General features: G+C 38.5%; 2 protein-coding genes across 3 annotated transcripts; one reads left to right on the top strand and one right to left on the bottom strand.

Annotated features, from left to right (window-relative positions):
• Positions 1 to 515: 515 nt before the first annotated feature.
• Positions 516 to 7,806, top strand: LOC310706203 (F-box only protein 36-like). Its single transcript, XM_083501623.1, has 4 exons — positions 516 to 2,140; positions 2,519 to 2,627; positions 6,651 to 6,823; positions 7,098 to 7,806. Exons 1-4 carry the CDS (start codon positions 2,045 to 2,047, stop codon positions 7,260 to 7,262), a joined length of 543 nt encoding a protein of 180 aa, XP_083357749.1. The 5' UTR covers positions 516 to 2,044; the 3' UTR covers positions 7,263 to 7,806.
• Positions 7,807 to 8,219: 413 nt separating this feature from the next.
• Positions 8,220 to 23,620, bottom strand: UPF3A (UPF3A regulator of nonsense mediated mRNA decay). 2 transcript variants are annotated; one of them, XM_083501543.1, is made up of 10 exons: positions 23,275 to 23,620; positions 21,190 to 21,296; positions 19,541 to 19,647; positions 18,352 to 18,450; positions 18,119 to 18,229; positions 15,301 to 15,356; positions 15,048 to 15,206; positions 13,106 to 13,263; positions 12,115 to 12,409; positions 8,220 to 10,276 (listed from the first exon to the last, which is right to left on the bottom strand). In XM_083501543.1, exons 1-10 carry the CDS (start codon positions 23,440 to 23,442, stop codon positions 10,103 to 10,105), a joined length of 1,434 nt encoding a protein of 477 aa, XP_083357669.1. In that variant the 5' UTR covers positions 23,443 to 23,620; the 3' UTR covers positions 8,220 to 10,102. The 2 variants fall into 2 exon arrangements, with proteins under 2 accessions (XP_083357669.1, XP_083357670.1); XM_083501544.1 differs by having other exon boundaries at positions 12,171 to 12,409.
• Positions 23,621 to 24,008: the final 388 nt, after the last annotated feature.

The raw sequence follows: 24,008 nt of genomic DNA, 5'->3' as shown, positions 1-24,008 counted from the left end.
CAAAGTAGCATGCAATAGTATCTAAATGAATTTTAAAAACCTGCTCCGTATCTCAGAAACTATGCAAAATTTGGTTATAATTCCTTAACAACCATCCAAATGCATAAGACAAACAACTTTTCAATATATATTCAATATTTGGCAACTGATAATATTACCTGAAAATAATCATGCATCTGATGAATTAGAGTCTAATTCCTAAATGCTTATACCTTAAGTTCTGAAGGTGCTACAAGATTATTTGTGTATTCATTACACACGCACACACACGTTGATTCCTCAAAGTGCAGTGTTTGCTGACCTCTACCGGCTGATAACCTAAAAACAACAGTAACAAATCAGAGCTGAAAATTTGAAACATCCTTATTTGTATGGGGGAGAAATCATATATTTCTGCAACTAAAAGTGTATAATCTGGTGTTCTTATGTTACAAGAAAGGAAACTATTTTTGTTACTTTGTTGTGTTGCTGTTGCTGTTTTTTGTTTTTTTTAAAAAAGAACCCATGCTGTGATTTATTACAGTATTTCTGCTACTTTGAGTGATCTACACATAAAGGAGCATCTTTCCCATTATCAACAGGCAGGTAAGGCCTTGCTTGTAGTGCTATTGACAGATGTGATCTGTGCAGTGCTGCAGTGCTGCAGTGCAGGGCCTCCTCTGTCATGGTGCCTTGGTTGTGGAATTCGCTTCCATTGGAGACACATATATCCCCCCACCCCATTGGTTGCTTTCAGACGTCAGATGAAGATGTAGCTGTTCCTTTGAGTGTGGATGAGTTCAATACCTAGGTTATCTGCTTTAGGAGTATCTGTTATATTGAAATGTTCTTGTCAATGGGTATTGGTTTTGTGGTTTTAACATACCTATTTTGCAAAGCTTTTGGTACTTAGCTCTGAAGGATATTAACCATATTGAATCCTCCACAAATCCATGTGTGTAGGTTAACACAAAGAAAAATGGTGTGTACCTGTTTTTAATATGCGGGGCTTGCGCATAAAGTAGCAGAATTTACATTCCATCATTAGGCAGATTTTGTGAAGTATAGGAATAGGTTTTTTAAAACTTTTTTAAAACACAAACAAAAATATTTATTATATTCCAGTGCCTTAGAGCAGCTGGCTCCCTTTCCCCCTTTTTCAATGAAACAGACCACAGACTTCAAAATAAGTTTTAAAATTTTTACTTACAGAGACTTGCATATTCCTTAGTAACAACAATAAAATGCAGGATTTTTTTCTTAAAGGTTGTGTTACCAATCTATTAATGATTTTAATTACTATTACTATTTTATTATCTTTGTGTTGTGTTTTAATATGGTTGTTATATATTCCTGCCTATAATAAATAAATGACTAATAAACTGAAGTTGACTCAATACTGTATAAAATAGAAGTTTTTAATAGGCAGCAGCTACTACATACTAGATGTAGGTTGCCTGCTTGGGTGGGGGCTAAAAGTCACAGCTTGGCCATCAGAAGCTAGCCAGTGAACGAGATGAAAATCTGAGTTTTTGCAGCTTGTTGTTCTAAGGCTGTGTATTTTGGGGATGGGGACAGCAACAAGTGATGTTCCTTTAACAAAATTCATTGTGTGAATTAGTTAATAATTGCTTGTTTGATTTTGTATGCTCAGTTTTGAAGCCTAGAAAAAAACAGATATGTTTTTGGTTTTTTTAAAGGAAATAAAAATAAGAAAGTGCTGTGTTCTTCCAAGGTAACTGACCCTCTGGCATCTGTAATACTACTTCTGGAAAGTGGGGAGTGCAAACATGCTTATGAAACCAGTGGGACTTGAAAAAAAACAATGCATGCATAGAATTAGGCTGTGTTTTTGTTTGTTTTTAATATTATCCTCCTGGTGATATCAATATTGAACACCTGAGTCCTCCTTGGGTAAAGAACCTGAGTTCAGGAATGCAAACACTAGCCATGTATTTATAGAGCACGTGGAGTGGGCTGAAGTCAAGTCCTTCTCGTATAGAGTCCATAGAAACAACCTTGGGAGCCTGTGATCTCTATTGCAAGCTGAAAGCAAGTAGACAAAATGACTTCCCTGCTGCAGGAGAAACTCTATGAAGCTCACACTCAGGCACCTCCTCCCAGTAAAGACTTCCATCACTTGACCATCACAAAAAATGAGGTAAAAAATAGATAGATTTATTGCTCTCCCTGGTTGGAACGTGTTTTACTGAAGAAAGCCCAAGAGAGGTGAGAAATCTGCATTTGTTGGATAGCTGATAAAGGCACAGGGTCTCTGCCAGGAAGAGAAAGGTGGGCAACCCCAAGCATGGCTGTTCAGGCAGATCTGCTAGGGGAAAGCAAACAAATGGTGGTAATCCTATCATTGTTTGCTTTTCTTTTTGTAAGAAATGCAATTAATTAATTTCTGCACAGATCTAGGTCATTACAAAGTCCTGCATTTTCTGCTTTATATCTGGACTGACTAGGCTTTTGACAAAATAAAATAGGACATAATAATGCCCAACCTGACTCATTATTTTAAACCTGAATGCTTTAGGTTATCTGGCAGTCCTGGAGGATTACATTTCGACCAGATCGAGAAAGGATTTGCCCAAGAGAAGTGAAGAAACCCCATAAAGATTTTCTCTTGGATGAACCATTACACAGCAAGTATTGAGTGGGCAAAGAAATAATAGAATTTTGATTACCCACCCCTCTGAAAAAAAGGTTGTTGTGCTGTGTCTAATGGCCATATTCCTGCTTTTACAACCTAATCATGTGCACATTGACTCTGAAATAAGCCCCAGTGAATTCAATGGGACTGTCTTATAACAGACTGATCCTATGTATGTTTACTTGGAAGTACATTGCATTGTTGAAGAGGATTTACTCTCAAGAAAGGGTGCATAGGATCACACAACCTTGGGATGAATATTTGGGCTGCAATCCTAGGCATACTTCCATGGGATGAAGTGCCATGAAACTCAGTTTGGTATTACATCTGAGTAAACTTGCTCAGGATTGGATTTCAGGTCTTAAATTTCTTTTGACTTTTCTTATTAATAAACTTTGGCCGTGCAGGTGGAACATTCGTAAAAGTGAAACACTGAATTCCATCCACTTACTGGGAGTAAGACCCACTGAACTCAATAGGACTTATTTCTGGGTAGACACAGTTAGGATTGCAGCCTTGGTTGTTTGTGAATAGTCAGTGTTACCTAAATGCTCCAAGTGCACTAGAAACATAAAGGACGCCTGGACGGTTAAATCCAGTTAAACTTGACTATAGGGTGCAGCGCTCATCTTGCTTCAGACCGAGGGAGTCAGTTTTTGTCCACAGACAGCTTTCTGGGTTATATGACTAAACCACGTCTGGTGCAACAGGACACCGTGACAGAAGTCAGAGTACATGGAAATGCCGTTTACCTTCCTACTGCAGTGGTACCAATTTACCTACTTGCACTGGTATGCTTTCGAATCGCTAGGTTGGCAGTTTGAAACATAAAGTGAGATCACAGGAGATTACATTCCTTCTGGGGATAGAGAATTGAAACTACAAATTATGGTTTAAGAAGTCAGTCTGAATTTCAGATCAATATTGGATGGCTAATATAAATAAACTGGATGGTAAACAATTGAGAATGCCTGCATTGGGCTCTCAAAGTAAAATTACTTATTAAAATGCACAGTGGTTAAACATACTAAGTTGCAGCATCAAAATACTTTTAAACCAGTGAAAAAGGTACTAAATGTCAAACTTACATGAATCCTAAAAAGGATTCTTTTTTTCTCCAAGTGTACGCTATTGATAGACCAGGTCTATAGAAATTATCGTCTAATATTCCATTCTGTAGGGCAGTGAATATGTAGCCCTTTAGGTGTCATTGGATTCAGATTCTCATCAGCTGCAGCCAACATAGCCAGTGGTCTGGGATGATGGGAGTTGTAGTCCAGGAGCATATGGGGGGGTACCATGTTGGCTACTCCTGATATAGAGGAATTTTTAAAATAAAAACCCTGCTAATTCCTTGTCACCTACTAAATCACAGTTTAATTTCCATTTAGTTAGAAATTATATCCCATGCTAAATGGAGTTATCCCTGCTCAGCAGTTGCATCACTGACAAAAGAGTTTCACTGACAAAGTCCCAAGGAGAATGACATCAAGACCTACAGTGCATTGGCTTACTTCCTTATCTTACTGTTTCCTGGCAAATAGCATAGTATTGCAATATGCTGAATAATGTTATCAACCAAGGTCATGCTATACAGTAGAACAGAACATTTAGTCAGAGAAAAACAGAACATCTCTAGCGGATTTTTAAAATGTAACCTTCAATTTGCCAAAAAAAATCCATCAGTAGCCATATCGAGCCATATCCCTGCTGTCAGGTAATGCTTAGGCGTAAACTAGGCATAAACTAGTCTTGCTGCAACTGATAATCTCTCCTCGCTTCTTGGCTCGGTGATGTTGGGAAAGATGAAGTTAGTGAGCCGGGAATTTCTGAAGGGAAATGAAAATGGGAGGTGTGCTTTAATGGATTGTTAGCTCCATTGCAATCCCCAATATGTAAATCAACCTTGATTTTTATTCAGTGGGAGAAATATGTCTTATAAGATAAAAAGAGCTTTAAAAGTCAAATCTCTACATCATTTCTTACAACCACCAGTGACATAATGTCAGGGCAGGTGCCATGTCCTCTGCCAATTGGACGACAGGCTGATGCTGCATCCAAGTCGCTACAAGCACTCAAAAAGCAACTCTTGCAGCAGTGTGTGAAAAGTCAGTCCAGGAAAAGTTCTGTGAGTGGCACTAGTCTTGATACAATCACCTGGGGCTGAAAAGAGCCAACTTGTAAACTACCCAAAGAAACAGATATAACCAGTGCTTTTTTTCTTTAAAAATGTTTGGGGGTACTCTCATTTTCCTACTCATATCGAAGTACTGCCCCTCAATGAGGCCAAACTGAGATTCACAAAATATTTAGGGGTATGCATACTTCTGCGTCCCCCCAGAAAAAAACCACTGGATATAACATTGACTTTTGAGTGTTAATGGCACTTAACCAGCATAAGCAAACCATCTTGGGGGGGGTTACCATTTGATCCCAATAGGGTTTAAATTGGTTTGTTTTGGCAAGTTAACACTAAATCTTTTTTCTTTCTTGATATTGTCACCACTTCTCCCTTTACCAAATGCCTATTGCGCATGGCTCTTCCATGACATTTGTAGAATCAGATCTTAACTCTGACTTAGAGTGCTTCCAGAATGTCACTATTTTCAGGAGGGATTAAATCATATACTAGCAAATTAAAGTTGATTTGGAACTTTTGTGTAACATATCTGCTTTGTCAGAGGATTGGAGTTTTTTTGTGGAAAGGAAAGCATGGGACAGCTCTTTCTTCACCCAGTTCCATCCAATCTCCCCCCAAACCAATCAGGATGAAGACTTTAAAAGAGGTTGTCTGGAAGTGGCCTTAGTTGCATATTAAGCATCAGTTGGATGTACTTTAAATGTATGGTACAGATCTGCCCAATCTCTCATTTTTTCCATGGAAATACTTCACACTAATGGAATGCAGTGTCAACTGCCAAGCAGTTAGTACATTTACTCCATAGGGTTAAATTTAATTTTGTTTTGTCCCCTGTTGCTTTTTAAGACATTCATTCCTTCTATAGACTTAGCTGTTTGTTCTGGTTATGTACTTTACAAATAGTGCTAGACCACATGGTGTGGTAGCTATGGAGAAATCCATTTATCATTCCTAATACCTTAAGCACACACAGCAAGCCTTCCTGCCTTTCTGATTAATATAATTATACTTCAAGTCAATTTTTATTTATATTTGGAACCTAAAAGGCTTCCAGAGTGCAAAGGGCTGCAGTGTGTGCATTGCGCTTAAGAACAAGAATTGCTTTAAACATAGTTGGTGAGTGCAAATAATATGCCTTTCAGTATGACATGCCTGGGCAATTCAGAATTAGTATTCTACTTAATGATTATCATGGCAGCTTGCCCTTTACTCTGTGCTAAATTGCCTATTCTTAGTAAGATAGACTGAATTGCCCTTCTTGTATCAGGCTTTCCACCAACGCACAGGACTTACCTGGCTTACGGGTGCTTCCAGACTGTTGCTGTATTCAGGCTTGATTCAATCACATAGTGGCAAATTCAGGTTGCAGAATTAAAGCTGATTTGGCGCTCTTGTGTAATAAACCCACTTCCCCACAAAAATTGACTTTTTACAAGAAGGAAAGTGGCAGGGAAATGCACTGGAAAGTGTGAGTTAACAATTGCTTGATATTTAACTTTCCTACAAACAAATCAGAATGAATGCTCAATAAACAGGTCATCTGGAAGTAGCCTAAGTTTCAGTCTTCACAGTCATTGGGTATCAGATTAATTATATTTATTAATAGAACAACCATGCAATCCTATATATACTCAGAAGTAAACCATGCTGAGTTCAATGAGCCTTACTTCCAGGTAAGTTAGGAAACAGCAATAGATGAAATGATAGAATCAAAATGAATGAAATAGAATGAATGAAATAGAAATGAAGTTTCTCTTTCTTCCTCTTTTTTTTTTTTGTATGTGCCCTTTCCCATTTAGCTTAGCACAGTGCCATTCACTTTGGCAGTATTCCTGTTTAAAATCTGTTTGCTTGTATATTTTTTCTTTTACTCAGAACAAATGCAAGGTGTCTTTGGGAAGAAAACGCTAGACTACATTCTCAGCTTATGTCAAGGACACTATGACTTCCTCAGTCGAATTCCTGACCATTTGATCATACACATCCTGTCATTTCTTAATACAGAGGAGATAAGACAATTGTCACAAACATGTAAAAGGTTTCGGCAGGTAAAAATTCTGACAAAAATGTAATCTTGATGCAATCTAAATAATTTTAGTAATATATAGACTTTGTTTAAATGGAGCTTTACAGAAGTAGCAAGTACGATCAGTTACCAGTGGCAGTTACCATTGTAGAACCAGAATATGAGTTTAAGAGTAGACTAAAAGATTTGCAAGTTATGTTGTAGTCTAAAAGCAAACAAATACATTGTAAAGAAAATGAGACTCTGGCCTACTCACACATATTATGTATCATATATTGCAAATATTTATCTTTTAGCTATGCAATACTGAAGAATTTTGGGAACGAAGAAAAAGAGTGCAAGATAAATACACTTTTGATATACAAACTGTCAAGGTTTCAGCTTACAAGAAGCCAACTAATTTCAGACAAAGACCAGGCTTTTTGCCACGGATGCAAAGAAGGCAGACCACATTCTTCTGAAATTGATTGCAGATTATCTTGCAAGACTCCTGCATTCCACTTCAGCTAAAATAATCTAGGTACAAAAACTGTCTTCAGAGGCAAGACTTGCTATTTCAAAAGTTCACCAAGCTGGTACACAGGAATGAAAAAGCCTGTACCCAGTGATGCATGTAACAATATACAGAAGACAAAGCCGAAGCTACAAAGTGACATCGTAAAATCTTATTCATAATGAAGAACACACAACATAGTAATGCATAGGCATTTTTGGACAATAAACGCTTCACAGCATCAGTGAGCTTTGGATCACATAAATACTCTTCATGATGCAGAAGCGCATGGTGTTTCCCTTTTCAGATGCCTATGCATCTGTGTGTTCTAGAAGCAGCAAGAGCTCAGTTCTCTAGCAGTAAATGTAGGGAAATGGCTTTTCAAGTTGTGTGTTGTTTACTTCTCTAAAACATGTTAAGATGTTGCAAATAATTCCACAATTTTTCTCAAATTCAGAGACGCAAGCAAGAGAGAATCATGTGTATAAATAATAAAAGTAATGTGAGATCCAGTAGGTCCCCTGTGTTTCTGCCTTTTCCGGGAGAAAGTGCACAATACAGTTTTAATCACATGCTGAAGACACAACTCTTTAACTTGGCCTTTGACACTTGAGATGTATATTTTTAGGCCCCATCATATTATTGTGAGAGTAATTTGTTTTAAATTATTTTAAATGTATTTTAAATTGTGACCTGCCCTGAAGCCTTAAGGTGAAAGGCAGTAATACATCAATTTTGTTATTGTTGTTATTAACTTTTGGTCTAGTTTTTCTGGTTTATCATCTGGGAAACAAAAGAATAGTTGAAATCGAGTGGAGAGTCAGATTAGCACAGTACGTTTGAAGCTGGTTTGGTATTTTTAATCCATGAATCCTATTTTTTAATCGTTTTGGCATAGTAGTAAAACACACCAGGCAAAGCACTATTCAGATCATCAGATTTCAGTTTAATATTCTAGTGGTTGAAGGTCCAGATGATCTCCTTTATTTACATTAGAACAATCAAATGCTGATAGGATGACAGTAAAAAAAGGTTGAGGACATGATGTAAAAAGTAGTCAAAAGAAGATCTGTGTTTCAGGTAAACAAAAAGCATATCAGTATTGTCAGAGTGATGCTCTGATCTCAAGGGCTGTGCAGTTGCTTACTAAGAACAAGAATATATACACAAAAAATGGATTCTTAACGAGCACAATAAACAGAGGGAACAGTCGTAGCAGTTTATTCCCTCAAACACATTCTATTTCCATAGCTTTTACCTACCAACATAAGTGTTTCCACTGGTGACTTATGTAAAAACATACTATATGAAGTATTAACATACAAAACAATGTCACTTATATCACATATTAAAAAGTGGCGAAACCTTTAAATATGCTATTTCATGACAGACACAGCATTAAATATTCAGGCTTTTCTCTGGTCTAAACATACAAAACCTTTTACAAGGCAAAAACAACTCGGAAATAAAAGAACACAGACACTTACCTGATGTTCTAGCAAATGAAAGAGCAAATTAGACATTATAGCACCAGACCCATGGGTTGCTTCTGGATTCCTATAAAGCAGGATGGGCAGAAAGTGCTGACCCACTCCCCCCCCCTTTCTCCCCTGAAACTGCTTGCCCAAAGCTGGTTTTCTTCAGGTGGGGTTTTGAGTCTGAAAGTAACTCCCGGTGGAAGAAAAGCACTTGGAGGCAGGAGCAACTGACCCAGAGCTGCAACCCATTAGCTGCTTGCTGGGAGGGAGAAGCAGCTTTTGGCTAGAAGAAGGAAAGCTTTAGCACTCCCATCCCACCTGCACATACTAGGCTTTCAATCTTCCCACTCTCCTTCACTGGAATTTGGCACAACCCCAAATATAATAGATGGATCATGCTGCCTTTCTGCCTCGTTTACCCCTGAAAACCAATGTAAATGGATTGAGGTACTGAGGCCTGCAGACACTGGACACAAATGTGCAAATTGTGCGTTTTACCCACCCATGATCCTGCGGTTGAGTACTGTCCTGTAATAATCATTTAAACATTATCTTAATTACAAGGGTAATTTGTTGTTTATAGTTCTTTATGCAGCAATGCACTTACTAAACTGGGACTTAACTCCTTACAGGGCCAGGCTAATGTACTTGTGTGTTATTCTCCCAACTGATGTAAATACAGCTACACTCTGTATAATGCCTTATTCTCATGGTCTTGTCATACTGAGACCTGTTAATGCAATTTATAGAACATAAAATGCCTTGGTTAAAACGGATGGAAATGCATGCTTTAAAGAATTTCCCTAGAGTAGAACATTTCAGAAAAGTTTTATGCAAAACACAAACCTCAAAATATGCTTGGTACTATCAGAAGCTTCAAAATCCTGAATTCTACTGTAATATTCAATAACATTGTGTCATAAATACCTTTCCCACTTCTCAAGCCACAGTATGCCCTATGCCTATGTGAGCCATCACTCCATTATGTATAGAGGCACGTATCTGCGTAACATGTCAGTGATAATGGCAATGAAATCCACCCGAAGAACAGCCTTTAAAAGTCATGCTATTGCTATCATAACATACCATCAAATATGTATCTATATGCATGGGGATGAAAGATGCCTTCACATGCATATAGCTGGAAACAGAGTAAGTGCACAGTGATGATATTCTCTTGTAACATTTATGTAACGTTGCCTGTGGCCTAAACTTCTACTAGAAAACTATATAAAAAAAGTTTTCTTGGTAATGGTGGGCCAGTTCCGAGAACATATAATATTTTGCGGGACACTAAATCTTAAATGCTGAAGTTTCTGTCCATGTTGTTTTATTCTGCCTCTTCGCTCTTCTCAGAGCCACCTCCAGGTGAATTGTCTGCTTCATACTTTCTATCATAAGCTTCTTCTGAAGACTTTTCAGTGCAGTCATAGGACCTACTTGTAGACCCCGTATGTGTTCGAATGCGAACTCCTGGCTGGTATAGTTGCATGGCTGGCCGATCCTGTGCAGAAAATAAGGAGATTAAGGCTTGGAGAAAATCATTTATTATCCACACAGGAGATCTCAAAATGTCTTAACTGTTCTGTGAAAGAAAAGAGGACTTTTTTGACGAACCGATTTAACAACAAATGGGAAAACTAGGTTATAAATATCTGACACTTATTACCTCACTCTTAGCCCCTGAAAGCCAAGTACTTTAAGCAAATTAAAAGAATACTGGACAAATTCAGACTGCTGTTTTGGGAGGAAAGTGATGCTTAAGAACACATTACCAAAGATGGCAAATTTCACAAAATTTTAATCCGTTAGAACAACTAGAAGAAATTTGGCTGCAATCAAATATGGGCACTAACAGTTTCAAATATGAAGACAATTCAGTTTCCAAGGTATAAAGGTAGCATAATAACTTAATAGCTAATCTTTCAAAGTAGAGCTTGATTTAATAATCTAGCTAGCCAGTAAGGGCTTAACCATAACTTCTTGTTGACACAAACTCTCCCAGCTCACTAAACCCTATTACCTCTTCAGCTTTAACACCTCCTCTTACCAGTCTTCCCCCTCTTTTCCCTTCGACCACTCATCGTTGTGCCACCACCACCCCACAGGCTCTTAGCCTTCTTCCCACCATTCCTCTGTCTCCAACCAGTGAATGACAAGGCCTTACAGTACCATAAGACCAAAGCTGCAATTCTGAACAAACCTAGTGGGGAGCAAGCCCTATAGAAATGAGTGGGACTTGATTTTCAGTAAACCTGTTAAGAATCATGCTGCACATCCATGATAAATTGTAGTTAACAGCACAATCTCAACCGCATCTACTCAGAAGTATGTCCTAAGGAATTAAATGTGGCTCACATGTAAGTGGAGTTGGACAAGCAGCATAGCCAGATTATCTAATGCACGAAGAATGCTGTTGTTGCTGGGTCACAGGAACTCATTCTTTGCAATGTTGCAGCTACACATATCCACAGGGTCAAGTGCAAGAAAGATACCCATGTGTAAATTACCGATTTGCTGGGCTACATCAATATTAACAACAGCTAAACTGTTAAATTACTTTACTTTGAAAATCTTCATAATACAGTCGTACCTCGGAAGTCGAACGCCTTGCCAGTTGGACGTTTTGGCTCCCGAACATCGCAAACCCGGAAGTGATTGTTCCGGTTTGTGAACGTTCTTTGTAACCCAAACTTCCTTTGCAGTTCTGTGGCTTCCGATTGGCTGTAGAGCTTTCTGCAGTCAATCAGAAGCTGTGCCTTGGTTCTCAAACATTTTAGAAGTCGAACAGACTTCTGGAACGGATTCTGTTCGGCTTCTGAGGTACCGCTGTATTAGTTTCTGCTTCTTTTTTAAGATAACTATGTACTCAACTGAAGTAACAATCATGGTTTCTACCTCCTATTATTCAACTGGTAGCAACGTTACTTCAACTTAGATCATTTGGGCTATTGATTCCCTTAGCAGTAATATAGTAGATCCAAACATAAGGGCACAATATTTTTGAGTGATTAGATGAGTATAGGTTATCAGGGAGAGCATAAGCATTCTGACATGTGTTTATTAAAACAGATAAACATTTTTTTAAAACAACCCAGATTCTAAGAACTGTGCTTCATAAAAGCATGCATTTTAAAAATGCAAACAGAGGCATCATTAGCAGCAAAGACAGATTCCAATACCTATCACTTTAACAGCTTTTGCCGAGTTAAAAAAATGGAGGTTTTCATTTTAGTGAAAATCAAATGTTTAAAAAGTTCATGCTGAGATGTCAAAAGCAAATCTTGTATGACCTTGAAGTAATTTTACTAATGAAAGATTAACCTAAATGAATAAAAGAACCTTATTTCTTATGCGCTCCTTTTTGGATGCCATGTCATCACACTTGTCCTCTTTACCCAGTTTGTCTACTGTGTCCACAGTGAAGCTGTAGTTGTAGTTCACTTTCTTCCCTCGATCTTGGCTGTATCCTTTTCCCCACTTCACCTCATCTTCATTCCTTCTCACAAACTTGTCAAATTCATAGTGACTTCTGTGCTTTCGGCTATCATCCAGTCGATACCTTTGTCTCTCAGGTTCTTTTTCACGAAATCTTCTCTCTGAATCTCTTTGCTCTTTATCACTATCATTTTGAGACCTGTGTTTTAAAAAATGAAAAATCCAAACATAAAAAACAAACTACTTAAAACTCAGGTAACAAGGCACATGATGCCTAAACAAAGCTCCCAGTTTATTCAGTGGTGTTGGAGTAAGGGCCAGCTATGCCAACAGTGCAATACTATGTCTACTCAGAAGTAAGTCCCGTTGCCTTCAATAGGGCTTACTCCTAGATAAGTAGGTATTTACTTCTGAGTATGCACAGGATTGTGCTTCATATCTTGTTTATAATTATTAAAGTAAAAAAGGAAGGGTTTCGGTAATTCAGTAATTTATTTAGTATAAGGTAAAGACTTACAGATCCTAGGAGTCCCAGAATGTCAAGAGTTGGTTACTCCTTTTTTTCTATAACTTGCCTAGCTTTGGATGTCAAATGTTGGTTATTTATTTATTTGACTGATTGATATAATGTCCTTCATCCTAAGATCTTGGGGGGGCGGAGGGTTTACAGAATAATATCAGCTCCCAGCCGTGTGATATGAGCATGTTGGATGACAGAGAAAAACTTCATAAAGCTTTCCCAAACCATAATTAAATCTATTAATATAGTTTATTGGATTCCGATGACAAGCTGTGGTTACTTTTGGAAAAACCCAGAGGTTTAAAGTCAAAGGGATGTACCAATTTAAACTGCCTTGAGGATGCAACTCCATCTTCAAGATAAAGCACTACTTACTTCTCCTTAAGTTCTTTCAGCGAACCTTCCAGGGGCTTAGATTTTATACTCCCGTGCCCAGGTGATTTCTCCCATTTACTCTCGTCTATGTCAGCTTTTTCTTTTTCTCTGTGCTTTTCTGCGACTTGCTCATCGCCTTTCTCAGGTTTCTTAAGAAGCTAATAAATATTTTTGTAAAATAGATGACTATTATAAACGTGTTTTCTGCATCTTTACAAATGTTCATATCTTACAGAATACACTGACGCGCAGGAAAATTCACTTATAGCATACTTGCTTGATGTGTCCTTACCCCCTCCCCCCAAAACCCCACCCATATGACATCAGCTTTCAAAATCAATTTAAAAAGATGTTATCACGATCCAGCAACAATTAAGCATTTAAACAAGTATGCCTAATTTCAGTGAGAGAATTAACCACAGACCAAAATATCGCCCATTGAAATAAACTACATTTTATAACTGCTTAGCAGTTGATGAAAGAATTTAGAGTTTCCACATTCCTGATGCAAGGTAGTTCTGCTGCTGTGGGTCTGAAATATACAGAAACCCTCAAGAAGAAATGTCATATCTAGACCTAATAACTGAACTGTAAAAGTTACCAGCGTCTCTTAATACAAATTCAGCTAAATATATAAATAAATTATAGATAATATGGAAACTAATTGACAAAGCATTAACTCTCTCTAATGTTCTGGCATTTTCTGTTCAAATCTGCTCTTCAAATATATTGAATTGTTTAACTACAATAGTATACGGTTCATGTTTAGAATGCAATGAATACACCATAAATGTATGATATTGTGTGTGTATACATATGTAAATATGTGGAAAGATATCCGTTTGCTTTCAAATGGGCACAATTCATTCTGCCAGAAATGGGGTGCTGTCCCCTGGACTTTTTCTAAAGAATCTCAAGAGGGAACCACAATTATTACTACATGTATTAATTCATGCAAGGATATATTTTATTCAGTCCCTGATTTTTATTTGGCTTTTTATATGCTGACACTGATCCTAATGTAAGATAATCTAAGGAAGCTCACAGTAGGGAGTTCACAGTAGGAGTTTCACATTTCCCCCATAACCTCTGAAAAGCCTCTCTGGAGACCCAGGGGCCCTCCTGAACAATGTATGATGGCACCCAGGAGCTGCCAGGTGGAGGAGGGAATTGCAAACTTTTCATTTGTGAGCTTCCTTAATGTATCTTTTGATCCAAGCCTAATTTTGGGTAATTCCACCATCCCACATCACCCTCTCCCTCGCTCAAAAGGTTTGGGGGGCAGGGACTCAGGCAGCTGTAGGGATAAAAAGAGAGGTGGAAAACTTCATTCTATAACCTTCCTTAAGTTAACTTATCTTAGAATTCAAATCACTGTTGTGATGTTTCTCTGTTCTGTATATTAGTGGGGAGAAATAGCTTAAAAAAGAAGATCTGGTTATTAGTTTTGCAACATAAAATTTAATTCTGCTTTTACTTTCATGATTTGAAGAAATTTCCAGAATTTGAAACCACATTTTATTGACACAGATAATTGCCAATGAAAACGGTTCCGTTAAAGAACTTCAAAATGGTAACTACTTTCTTGAGTTAGGAGTGGGAAATTTACTCATCTACTTTGCAGTGCAATACATAAGCCTAATGCAAGATTCAAGAAGTCAGATTCTACAAGTGCTCAGATAGGTTTGGCCCTCTACAAAAAAACCCCTCTAAAAATAAAAATTCTGTAATAGGGAATCCAAATACTTGGCTGAATTCAGTGACTTGAATATACAGTACTTCCTATGTTCCTAATGCTATAGTCCTAAGCCACTGACATGGAAGCACTGAAATCAATGAGACTTCTTCCACATGCATGCATTTAGGGTAAGGATACACATCAAGCTAACCTACTGTAACTCTGGTACATCTGAAAGATGGGAGATAGCAGGAAAAAAAATACCTTGATCCTTATTTCTTTTTCAGCCATTTTCTTTTGCTTTTCAGCTTCTTTTCTTTTACGCCTTTCTTCCTCTCTGCGCTTCCGCTTCTCATCTTCCCTTAGGCGTTTTTTTTCTGATTCTCTTCTCCTTCGTTCTTCCCTTTTCTCTTCTCGGATTCTCTAAAACATTGGAAATGTTTTATGTAGATTTGTAGAAATATTAAAAAGAACTTAAAGCACAAAGTTTAGGGCTTAGTCCAAAACACAAACATACCTGTTTTTCTAATTTTCTATTTTTAATATATTCCAAAAGTGGTGTTGTTCTTCTAGCTAAAACACAAAAAGTGATATAGTATCTCGTTTCTAATACGTAAGATTGATTATAAATGAGATTTTTTGTCATTCAAGATTTAAAAATGTAATTACTATATGACAATGAACGCGATTTCGTAATGGGCCATATAGAAAGTCCCTGTTACTCTATTACATAAAACCACTCATTTCTTATCATAATAGTTTGGAAAATCAGTAAAATTAGACAAGTATCTGAGATTACTTGATGTCTATATCATATTTTATTTTTCTATAAAAAATTTTTTATGAATGCAACCATTTAAAGAAGGAAAAAACTCTGCTGCACAATACTGTTATACCATCTTCTACCTGACTGGTTAGTGTTTTGATTGCATGTGGTGGTCTTAAATTAGCCTTGAAAAGTTTGCTATTAATGAAATACACATTTGTGTAAAATTCTTCCTACAGATTTGTGCAAAAGTAGCATCTAGTTAATGGTTAAACTCCTGAAAACAATGGGGGAAAGATTTGCCTGTGTACAAAAATCATAATTTTAATCTTGATCAAATAGTGATAGAAATGAGTGGCAAAAGCATTGGAACATCAATCTGCACACTTTTTTCTGATTAAGTGTCATGTAAAAGTTAGCTTCTGGTGGTGCCTACACTGATTCCTGTACGTTTTCACAGTAGACACAAGCAGGTCAGTTGCAGGTAAAATCAATAATAATTTCCAAAGTGCTCAAAACACTTCTCATATATTTTCTCTACAATCCTTACAACAGGTGGATTAGGGAGAACTGATTTGGACCTGAGGGCCAGATTGTTCTCTCCCCACCCATAGTGGGCCAGGTTTGACAGGTAGGACTGTCCACCTGTCAATCACTTGATGATATGATAATGATACAGTGTGAACACAGGTCTCGCAGAGCACTTTGCATGAGACTTGGCAACACCCGACAATCAACTTCAAACCTCCTTTTAGCTGAGCACAATCATTATCTGCCCCACATCTGACATTGCATATGACAGCTGTTGGGATGGTGCCTATGCTTTAGCTGAAATGTCCTTGTGGACTAAATGGGGAGGCTTGGTGAGCCTAAATAATCTATATAAATAAACAGACCCACAGGCAGAAGGTTCCGTACACCAACCCTGTAAGGCAGTCTGTTGTAATAAACATTATAGATCTGGAACCGAGAGATAATGGTCTAATGGCAGCCAGTGAATCCACAACTGGCTAAAGATTTGAACCACATATGTTGAGCATAACTTGTTGCTCTTAACTACCAGCTTACACCAGAACACACATATTTAATGCTGTATTGACCCATAGTTAATTATCTGTATAGGTAAGTCCTTAAAATGTATACATTTTGGATCAAAATATAAGTTTGTGTAAATGGATATCAAAACCACTACTCCACCTCAAATCCTATAAACATCCAATTCATATATTATTGGAGCATCATGGAAAGCAGTTCCACATTATCAGATCACCTACATTGGTTTGTTGAATGGTATGGTTCTTTGGCAGACATAAACTGTTCAGCAACCTAATGATAGGTAAAACTGTCAGTTCAGCTGACCCATGTTCCCTTTTTACAGGTGTTATTAATGTAACACAGGACAGGATAATGGGTTGGGGGAAACTGTGGCTCTCCATATATTGTTGGAATACAACTCTCATAATCCTTGAACATGCTGTCTGGGTCTTATAGGAGTAGGAATCACATTATTCACAAATCTGTCCTCTCATATGTATATAACTAGGACCGAGATGTAATGGAAATGCCTTGTTATCTCTTTGATTGCACTGCATATTATTTAGATATTTTCCACACTCCATTTTATTAACCATCTGATTATCAAAGTAATTAGGATTTCTTCCACAATTTTGGTAAAATAAGATTACAGTATGTATTGAATATTATAAATACCCACAGAAATGGTCTGCATAACGTTTTTAATAATTAGGGAAGTTACTAATAACAAGCCAGGAGTTTCATCCTAGAGATCATCCTCAGCATTCAATACTGAATGCTTATTAACTGCTGAATCTATATAAAGTAGTAGTTGCTGTGTTGTTAAATGAAATATTTTACCAAGCTGGTAGCATTTTGACCGCCCCCTCCAATTCCAGACCTTGAGTTTGCAAAGAGTTTGTTTTTATCTCATTCACTTTAATTGGGATCAAACTCCAATGCAAATCCCTTTCAGCAAAACTTCCCTTTCAGTGAAACTTTCAATTTTAAAATTAACATAATGGAAGACAGGGCTGAAACAACAGAGCAACCTATTCTTTATTGTAGAATAATCTCTTGATTATAGGAGAAGTGGCACAGGTTGGGGAAAAGTTTTGTGTATTTCTGATAGCCAACTGGTGCCTTTTATGATCTCAAATAAGTATCAGTGTTATAGAGGCCAGTATAACACACAAAACTTGCATTGCACACAATAAGTTATGAAATTAAGGAGTTTTAGGTTTAAAACCTTTTACATTTATACCCTTAGCCCACCAACAGTTCATGATCATAAAATACTACTAACGATATCTCACAAACCTCATAGCTATATGGACATAGTACAGGTCTGCAGAGTGCTAGTTTTCCAAATCTGTTGTTCAGCTAATGTTTGAGAATAAACAGGGGATGTTCTTTTTATTAAGAACTTCTGAAATGGTGCTAGAGATAACCATAATTTAATGAATGTAACCTCAAGAGTGCTAATGTGGGGCTAATAAAATATGATCATATAATTCAGAAGCATTCACTAATGGAGGAGATCAGCTTAACAGACCAATGAGTTCTCTTGTTTTTGCCTCAATCTCTCCCAGCAGAGTCTCAGGGTTAGCACATATTTTTTCTTCTTCTGCACAATAACTCTCTAAAAATTTTCTGTATTCTGGATCTATGAAAGAAAAAAACCATTGAAAAGAAAGTTAAGCATTGCATGTCAAATATATTACATGAGAAATTAACCATTAAGTGCAGTAAATCAGGAAAATGTTTTTGCCATGAAAATGAGCTTACCATCTTCTATGCTTCCAGCTTTTGCATCTTTCTTCTTCAGCTTCTTTTTAGAAATCTTTTGGAATGGTGCAAATTCAACAACAGCTGGATATTCTAAACCTTGAAAGAACCACACATTGGCTGAGTGACTAAAGGTAAATAATATGCACATTTTGAGACTAAGAGGAACTTATTCCCAGGTCCTTGAGTATAAAAACCTGAATTAAAATTGGAAATTTTATTTTCCACTGACTTAGTTTATGACAAACTGTCTTGATCCAGAAGAAAAAAGCCATAGGCAAATACAAGCACAGATAGTGCCATTGCAGATAGATATGTGTTGGGTTGGTCACATCTGCATCACAATGTTTATTGAAACTTCACTACTCTAACTAGATACATCTGCTAGTGCAAATGTAAATCTCAATCCATGGTCACTATTACGCTTATAAGAAGACGTGGACTGGAGACAATTTAAACAGTTGGCACATAAACCTTTTCATTTTTATTTCTTTAAACCTGGCAAAAAAATATGTAACATAGCTCAAAATAACTAATGTATCAACAAAGATGCCAATACTGAATGATCAAAACATTTAGATAATGTATGGTATGGTTATACTTCATTTTGAAGTGATTTATTCAGTCTCTTGTAATTCATAGGGTAGCATTCCTACTTAAGGGTGAGGGATACATTATTTGATAAATAGATAAAATATATCAATAGCAGTTCACTACACAGACATTAACCTTATCTGAAAACTTCAACTGATTTCAAAGTACAACCTTGTCTTTCTTAATCACAGACCTATCAAGGTAATTTCCAGTTATATATACAAGGGTCCCATCAATGGAAATGAATGTGCATAAAAGGATGGCTTTGGGTAGATTCCTGCTACTGAGAGAACCTTGAATGAGAACCAGTGAGGCCCCATCTAACTTTGTGCTCTTCTGAGTTTACCATAATCAAACATCATGTAACATTTTGGAGGTCAAGTAAGAATTCTCTGAAACTTTGACTACAGCATACACAAACATGATTTCTAAAACATGGTACACCTTTGGCAAGTCTGAACTTTGGAAATATTGACCTATCTTTTCCTTTATTACATGGAAAGATTAGCTATTGTTTAAGAAAAACAAACCCTTTGAGCATGTAGAACTAGTTGTGTGGGTCTTAGATTTCTGGCCACAATAAGGAATGGGTTACCTTTACTGTCTATGAAGACATAGCCATCAAAGCGATCTCTAAAAAGAAGGATGTCATCAGGATTTCTAAAATTAATATATGCTCTTGAGTAGAGATGAGGATAAAGACTGAAACAAAAGTGAATGTTTTGTTAGTTATGTTTATCTTCTAAAAGGAAGAAAGGTAAAAGTATAAATTACATTAATTCTATTAATACTGATGTTTATCCACATTAGATTGGCATTTCAAAGTAGGCATGCTTTATATTCCTCCACATCAAATGAAATTATTGTTGTTATTTTTATACTGCCGTTCATCCGCAAATTTCAGGGCAGTTCACAATGATGAAATAGTGATTGTTGTTGTTTAGTCATGTCCGACTCTTCGTGACCCCATGGATTACAATCAAAAATGACAATGAAGTAGAAACTTCTTAGCTAAAAACTCCTAAAAGCCATGAGATGCTTTGTTACATGCGGAATGTCTGAAGCCTAAGTTCAGTACGTATAACTTTCCACCCAGTGTCCAAGTATGCTGTAATTCAACCAGCCCATCTTTTAGTCACTGTCCTCCTGCATCTCACCTTCAAGGATACAGTGTTTTCTAGGCTACAGTGAATCCACTCATCCTTTGGCTGAGTAGTCTGAGTACAAAGGGCTTGAGAAATCATGAATGCTGGAAGATCCAACATGAGAGGGCTTCAAATGAAAGATAATGGAATGGTTTCATTGCAATGTGCCTAGAAGAGCAGTGAAGCAGACATGGAAGAATGGTAGGGAAGGATATTTCTAATGAATCGTCTCTGCGCCTTGCTTTCCATTAATGCAGGATGTAGGATAGCAGCCATAGACTCCACAGCAAAATCAAACAAGACCAAATGATGTGTCTGGATCAGAACTTCTATTTTGCACCAGCGCGGTTTTGGTGCTTCTAATTTGGGCTTCCAATATATCCCAAAATGACATAACAAAAGCTGAGATCCCACTTTCAGCAGGGATTATATGACCAGGCCACTGCAGTTCTACAATCATGTAACTTAAAAGCCTCATATCCTTACAAAATTTGCAAATGTTGGCAGTGTTTTTAAGTTTCGCTCTTTCTCATAACCTAAACATTTTGTTCTATTTGAAGAAAGATAAGAGATGATAAGTCACAGAACATGAGCTCTGAGAGGAAGGCAAAAGAAGAGCCATCCAAGCTTTAGAACTCTTATCACCTGTTTCAATAAAATACCAGTAGGACGACCCCTGCTTTCTCAGAGGCTTTGTAAGGACTTGTATGCCCTGAGAGGAGGTGAACATATGTGAACTAGCCCTAAATGTCCTTAAACACAGAAGTAGCTAGACTGTGGCTCTAATAACCACAATATATAAAGTAGATTTTTAGACAATCTTTCATCATATTCTCAAAGGTCACTGTGTCACATCCAGACTAGTGGGAAGAAATCCATGATGTCACAGGCATACATTATGGTAGATAACAACAATAAGGCAGCTGCATTTCACAGACATTCAACTTGTTAAAATGCTTTAATATTATATATGTTTTTCATAATTCTGTTTGTTTTTAAAGTGTAGTATAGACAAAATTGGATCCTGTTGGTATTAATAGTGTGATGCAAGCATGATTAAGATGCCTCCCCCCATATAGACAATTGACTATGTTCTCACCTGGGATCAGAGGTACAAAATTCAAAATAATCGTGAGCAGGAAGTGGATGTAGCTGTTCCTCCAGCTGCTCCTTTGTAAAGCTAGGAGGTAGCCGCCGTATAACTACCTAGAAAGCATCACATGTAAAACTGAGGACAATCATTCAGGAGTTTTTGTCTCATTATTTTTATTCCATGTTTGGATAAATAAACGCCTCCCATTAGTATTACTCAGAATTGCAACCAATTTCTTAGAAGACAAAATGATTCTAGTCCCCAGGTCTGGCCTCAACACATGTATTCCGGTCATGGAATTCTACTCAATATTGCTCCAAAGCAGAACTCCAATGTATAGTTAGCAGAGCAAAAACTTAAACAAATGAGCATAACGGTCTGCCAACCCTGAATGTATTGGATTTGTGATCATTATGCTCATTTGCCTTCAGTAACAGTAAAGCTCTGTTGGATGAAATATTAATTGCCTCTGGTCAACTCTCACAATTCCTGTTACAGATAGGTAGCCGTGTTGGTCTGCCATAGTCAAAATAAAAAAATTCCTTCCAGTAGCACCTTAAAGACCCACTAAGTTAGTTCTTGGTATGAGCTTTTGTGTGCATTTCGTGTGTTATCTGAAGAAGTGTGCATGCACATGAAAGCTCATACCAAGAACTAACTTAGTTGGTCTTTAAGGTGCTACTGGAAGGAATTTTTTTATTCTCACAATTCCTGACATGCATTACATTTACATCCCACCTTTTCCTCCAAGGAGCTCAAGCCAACATATTGGCTCCCCTTCCTCCCTACAGCAACCCTGTGAGGTAGGACAAAATTCCATGGCCCAGTGGGGATTTGAACCCCAACTAGCCACTACACACTTTTAACATTGACTTGGAACCCCTTTCGATAGTGAATGGGGTGGGTAATGGTGGCTAAGATATCGCCTGCCTCTTTAACCAGATGCGGAGAAGGGTCTGAGACGGACTGTGGCTTGTCCAAGGCGACAAAGGTGGTCCGTGCCCTGTGGAACGCCCTCCCATCAGGTGTCAAGGAAATAAACAAGACTTTTAGAAGACATCTGAAGGCAGCCCTGTTTAGGGAAGTTTTCAATGTCTGATGTTTGATTGTTATTTTTAATACTTTGTTGGAAGCCGCCCAGACTGGCTGGGGAAACCGAGCCAGATGGGCAGGGTATAAATAAATAATAATACAGTGGTGCCCCGCAAGACGAATGCCTCGCAAGAAAAAAAACTCGCTAGACGAAAGGTTTTTCCGTTCGCGATTTGCCTCGCAAGACGAATTTCCCCTATGGGCTTGCTTCGCAAGACGAAAACGTCTCGCGACTTTTTTTCTTTGACTAAAAACAAAGACATGTTTTGTTTATAAAGTTAATTTATTTTCCCTTAAATTTTCGAACTGCTCTTTACAGTATGTGTGACTTTAAAGAGCAGTTAATAAACTGTTGTTGTACCAAATTTGGCTTTGTTTGGACTTTTTTTGACCATAGGAACGCATTAATTGATTTTCAATGCATTCCTATGGGATTTCGTGCTTCGCAAGACGAAAAATTCGTTAGACGACAAAAATTGCGGAACGAATTAATTTCGTCTTGCGGGGCACCACTGTACAGTGGTACCTCGGGTTACAGACTCCGCTAACCCAGAAATAGTGCTTCAGGTTAAGAACTTTGCTTCAGGATGAGAACAGAAATCGTGCTCCGGCGGCGCGGCAGCAGCAGGAGGCCCCATTAGCTAAAGTGGTGCTTCAGTTTAAGAACAGTTTCAGGTTAAGTACGGACCTCCGGAACGAATTAAGTACTTAACCCGAGGTACCACTGTAATAATGAACCAAGGTCCTGAGTCCCCTTAGCTAAAAAGCTGGGCCAGCAGGTGGAGGAGCGCGCAAAACGCCTTCCTCTCTGCGCATGCGTTTTTACCTGTCCGCAGGCCCTTTTCGAAGCGTTGCTCACCTTGGTGCGTGCGCGCGCGCGCGCGCACACACCCACCCACCCCGAAGCTACTGCCCCGCCCTGCCTCGCGCGCTGTCCCTGGTGCTGGAAGGGAGTCCCGCCCACCTGTTCCGCCCCTCCCCCCCCCAACAGCTTCTCACTTTACTCAGAGCCGCTCTTTTCTCCTCCCGCTGCGGTTTGCCCGGCAGCGGCGGCAGGCTGGATGGCGGTGGTGGCAGCGGGGGCGGAGGGGGGGGCGGCGGCCCCGGGGACGTCGGAGGGGTCTCTGGTACCCGACGCGGGGATTCCCGCTGAAGCGGAGCCTCCATGGGGGGCGCCTCTCACAAAGCCCTCCGCCGGCCGTCAGCGACGGCGTCTCTCGCGCGCATTAGCGACCTCTCTCAGCGTCCTCATCCTCCCCCACTCCCCCCCCCCGCCTTCAGTCAGCCAACCGCCAACCCTTGCCGGGAAGCGTCGCGAGAGCCAGACCCCTCGTTCCTCAGGAAAGTCTCGCGAGAGGTGAAAGGAAGGGTTCGGCAGCCTATAAGCGCCTTCCGAATCTCTCTCCGTTTCCGCCCCGCCCACGAGTCTATTTCAAAGATGCGACTACCACCTGTGCATCTATTCGGCCTCTCTTTCATCCGGGGCGGGGCGGGGCGGGGCGGGGCTTAGAGCACAGGGACTGTTGTAGTCCCGTTTTGATTAGAAGAATCGAGGACCTTTGGGTTATACCCTTTCAAATTATTGGTTTGCGGTGTTGTTCTTGTTTTTATTATGTATTTTGTGGGTTTTTAAATCTTGCATTTTTAATCTCTGAACTGCCCCGAGCTCTGTGTGAAGGACAGTATACAAATTAATACGAATAATAATATTTGGTTCTGAAAGTAGCTTACAT

Source organism: Podarcis liolepis (assembly GCF_965112155.1).
Source record: "Podarcis liolepis genome assembly, chromosome: 4".
NCBI lineage: Eukaryota > Metazoa > Chordata > Lepidosauria > Squamata > Lacertidae > Podarcis > Podarcis liolepis.
This window is presented reverse-complemented; position numbering and strand designations above follow the sequence as displayed.

What these genes read in the sequence shown, in the direction of transcription:
- LOC310706203 (XM_083501623.1), top strand. Translation starts at nt 2,045, where the DNA reads ATGACTTCCCTGCTGCAGGAGAAACTCTATGAAGCTCACACTCAGGCA. An exon ending in CTTGGATGAACCATTACACA is followed by an intron (nt 2,628 to 6,650) that starts GCAAGTATTGAG and finishes TCTTTTACTCAG; the next exon opens with AACAAATGCAAGGTGTCTTT. An exon ending in CATGTAAAAGGTTTCGGCAG is followed by an intron (nt 6,824 to 7,097) that starts GTAAAAATTCTG and finishes TTTATCTTTTAG; the next exon opens with CTATGCAATACTGAAGAATT.
- UPF3A (XM_083501543.1), bottom strand. Translation starts at nt 23,442, where the DNA reads ATGGAGGCTCCGCTTCAGCGGGAATCCCCGCGTCGGGTACCAGAGACC. An exon ending in AAAAACAAGAGAACTCATTG is followed by an intron (nt 15,357 to 18,118) that starts GTCTGTTAAGCT and finishes TTTGTGTTTTAG; the next exon opens with CTAGAAGAACAACACCACTT. An exon ending in AAAAAGAAATAAGGATCAAG is followed by an intron (nt 13,264 to 15,047) that starts GTATTTTTTTTC and finishes AATATTTATTAG; the next exon opens with CTTCTTAAGAAACCTGAGAA.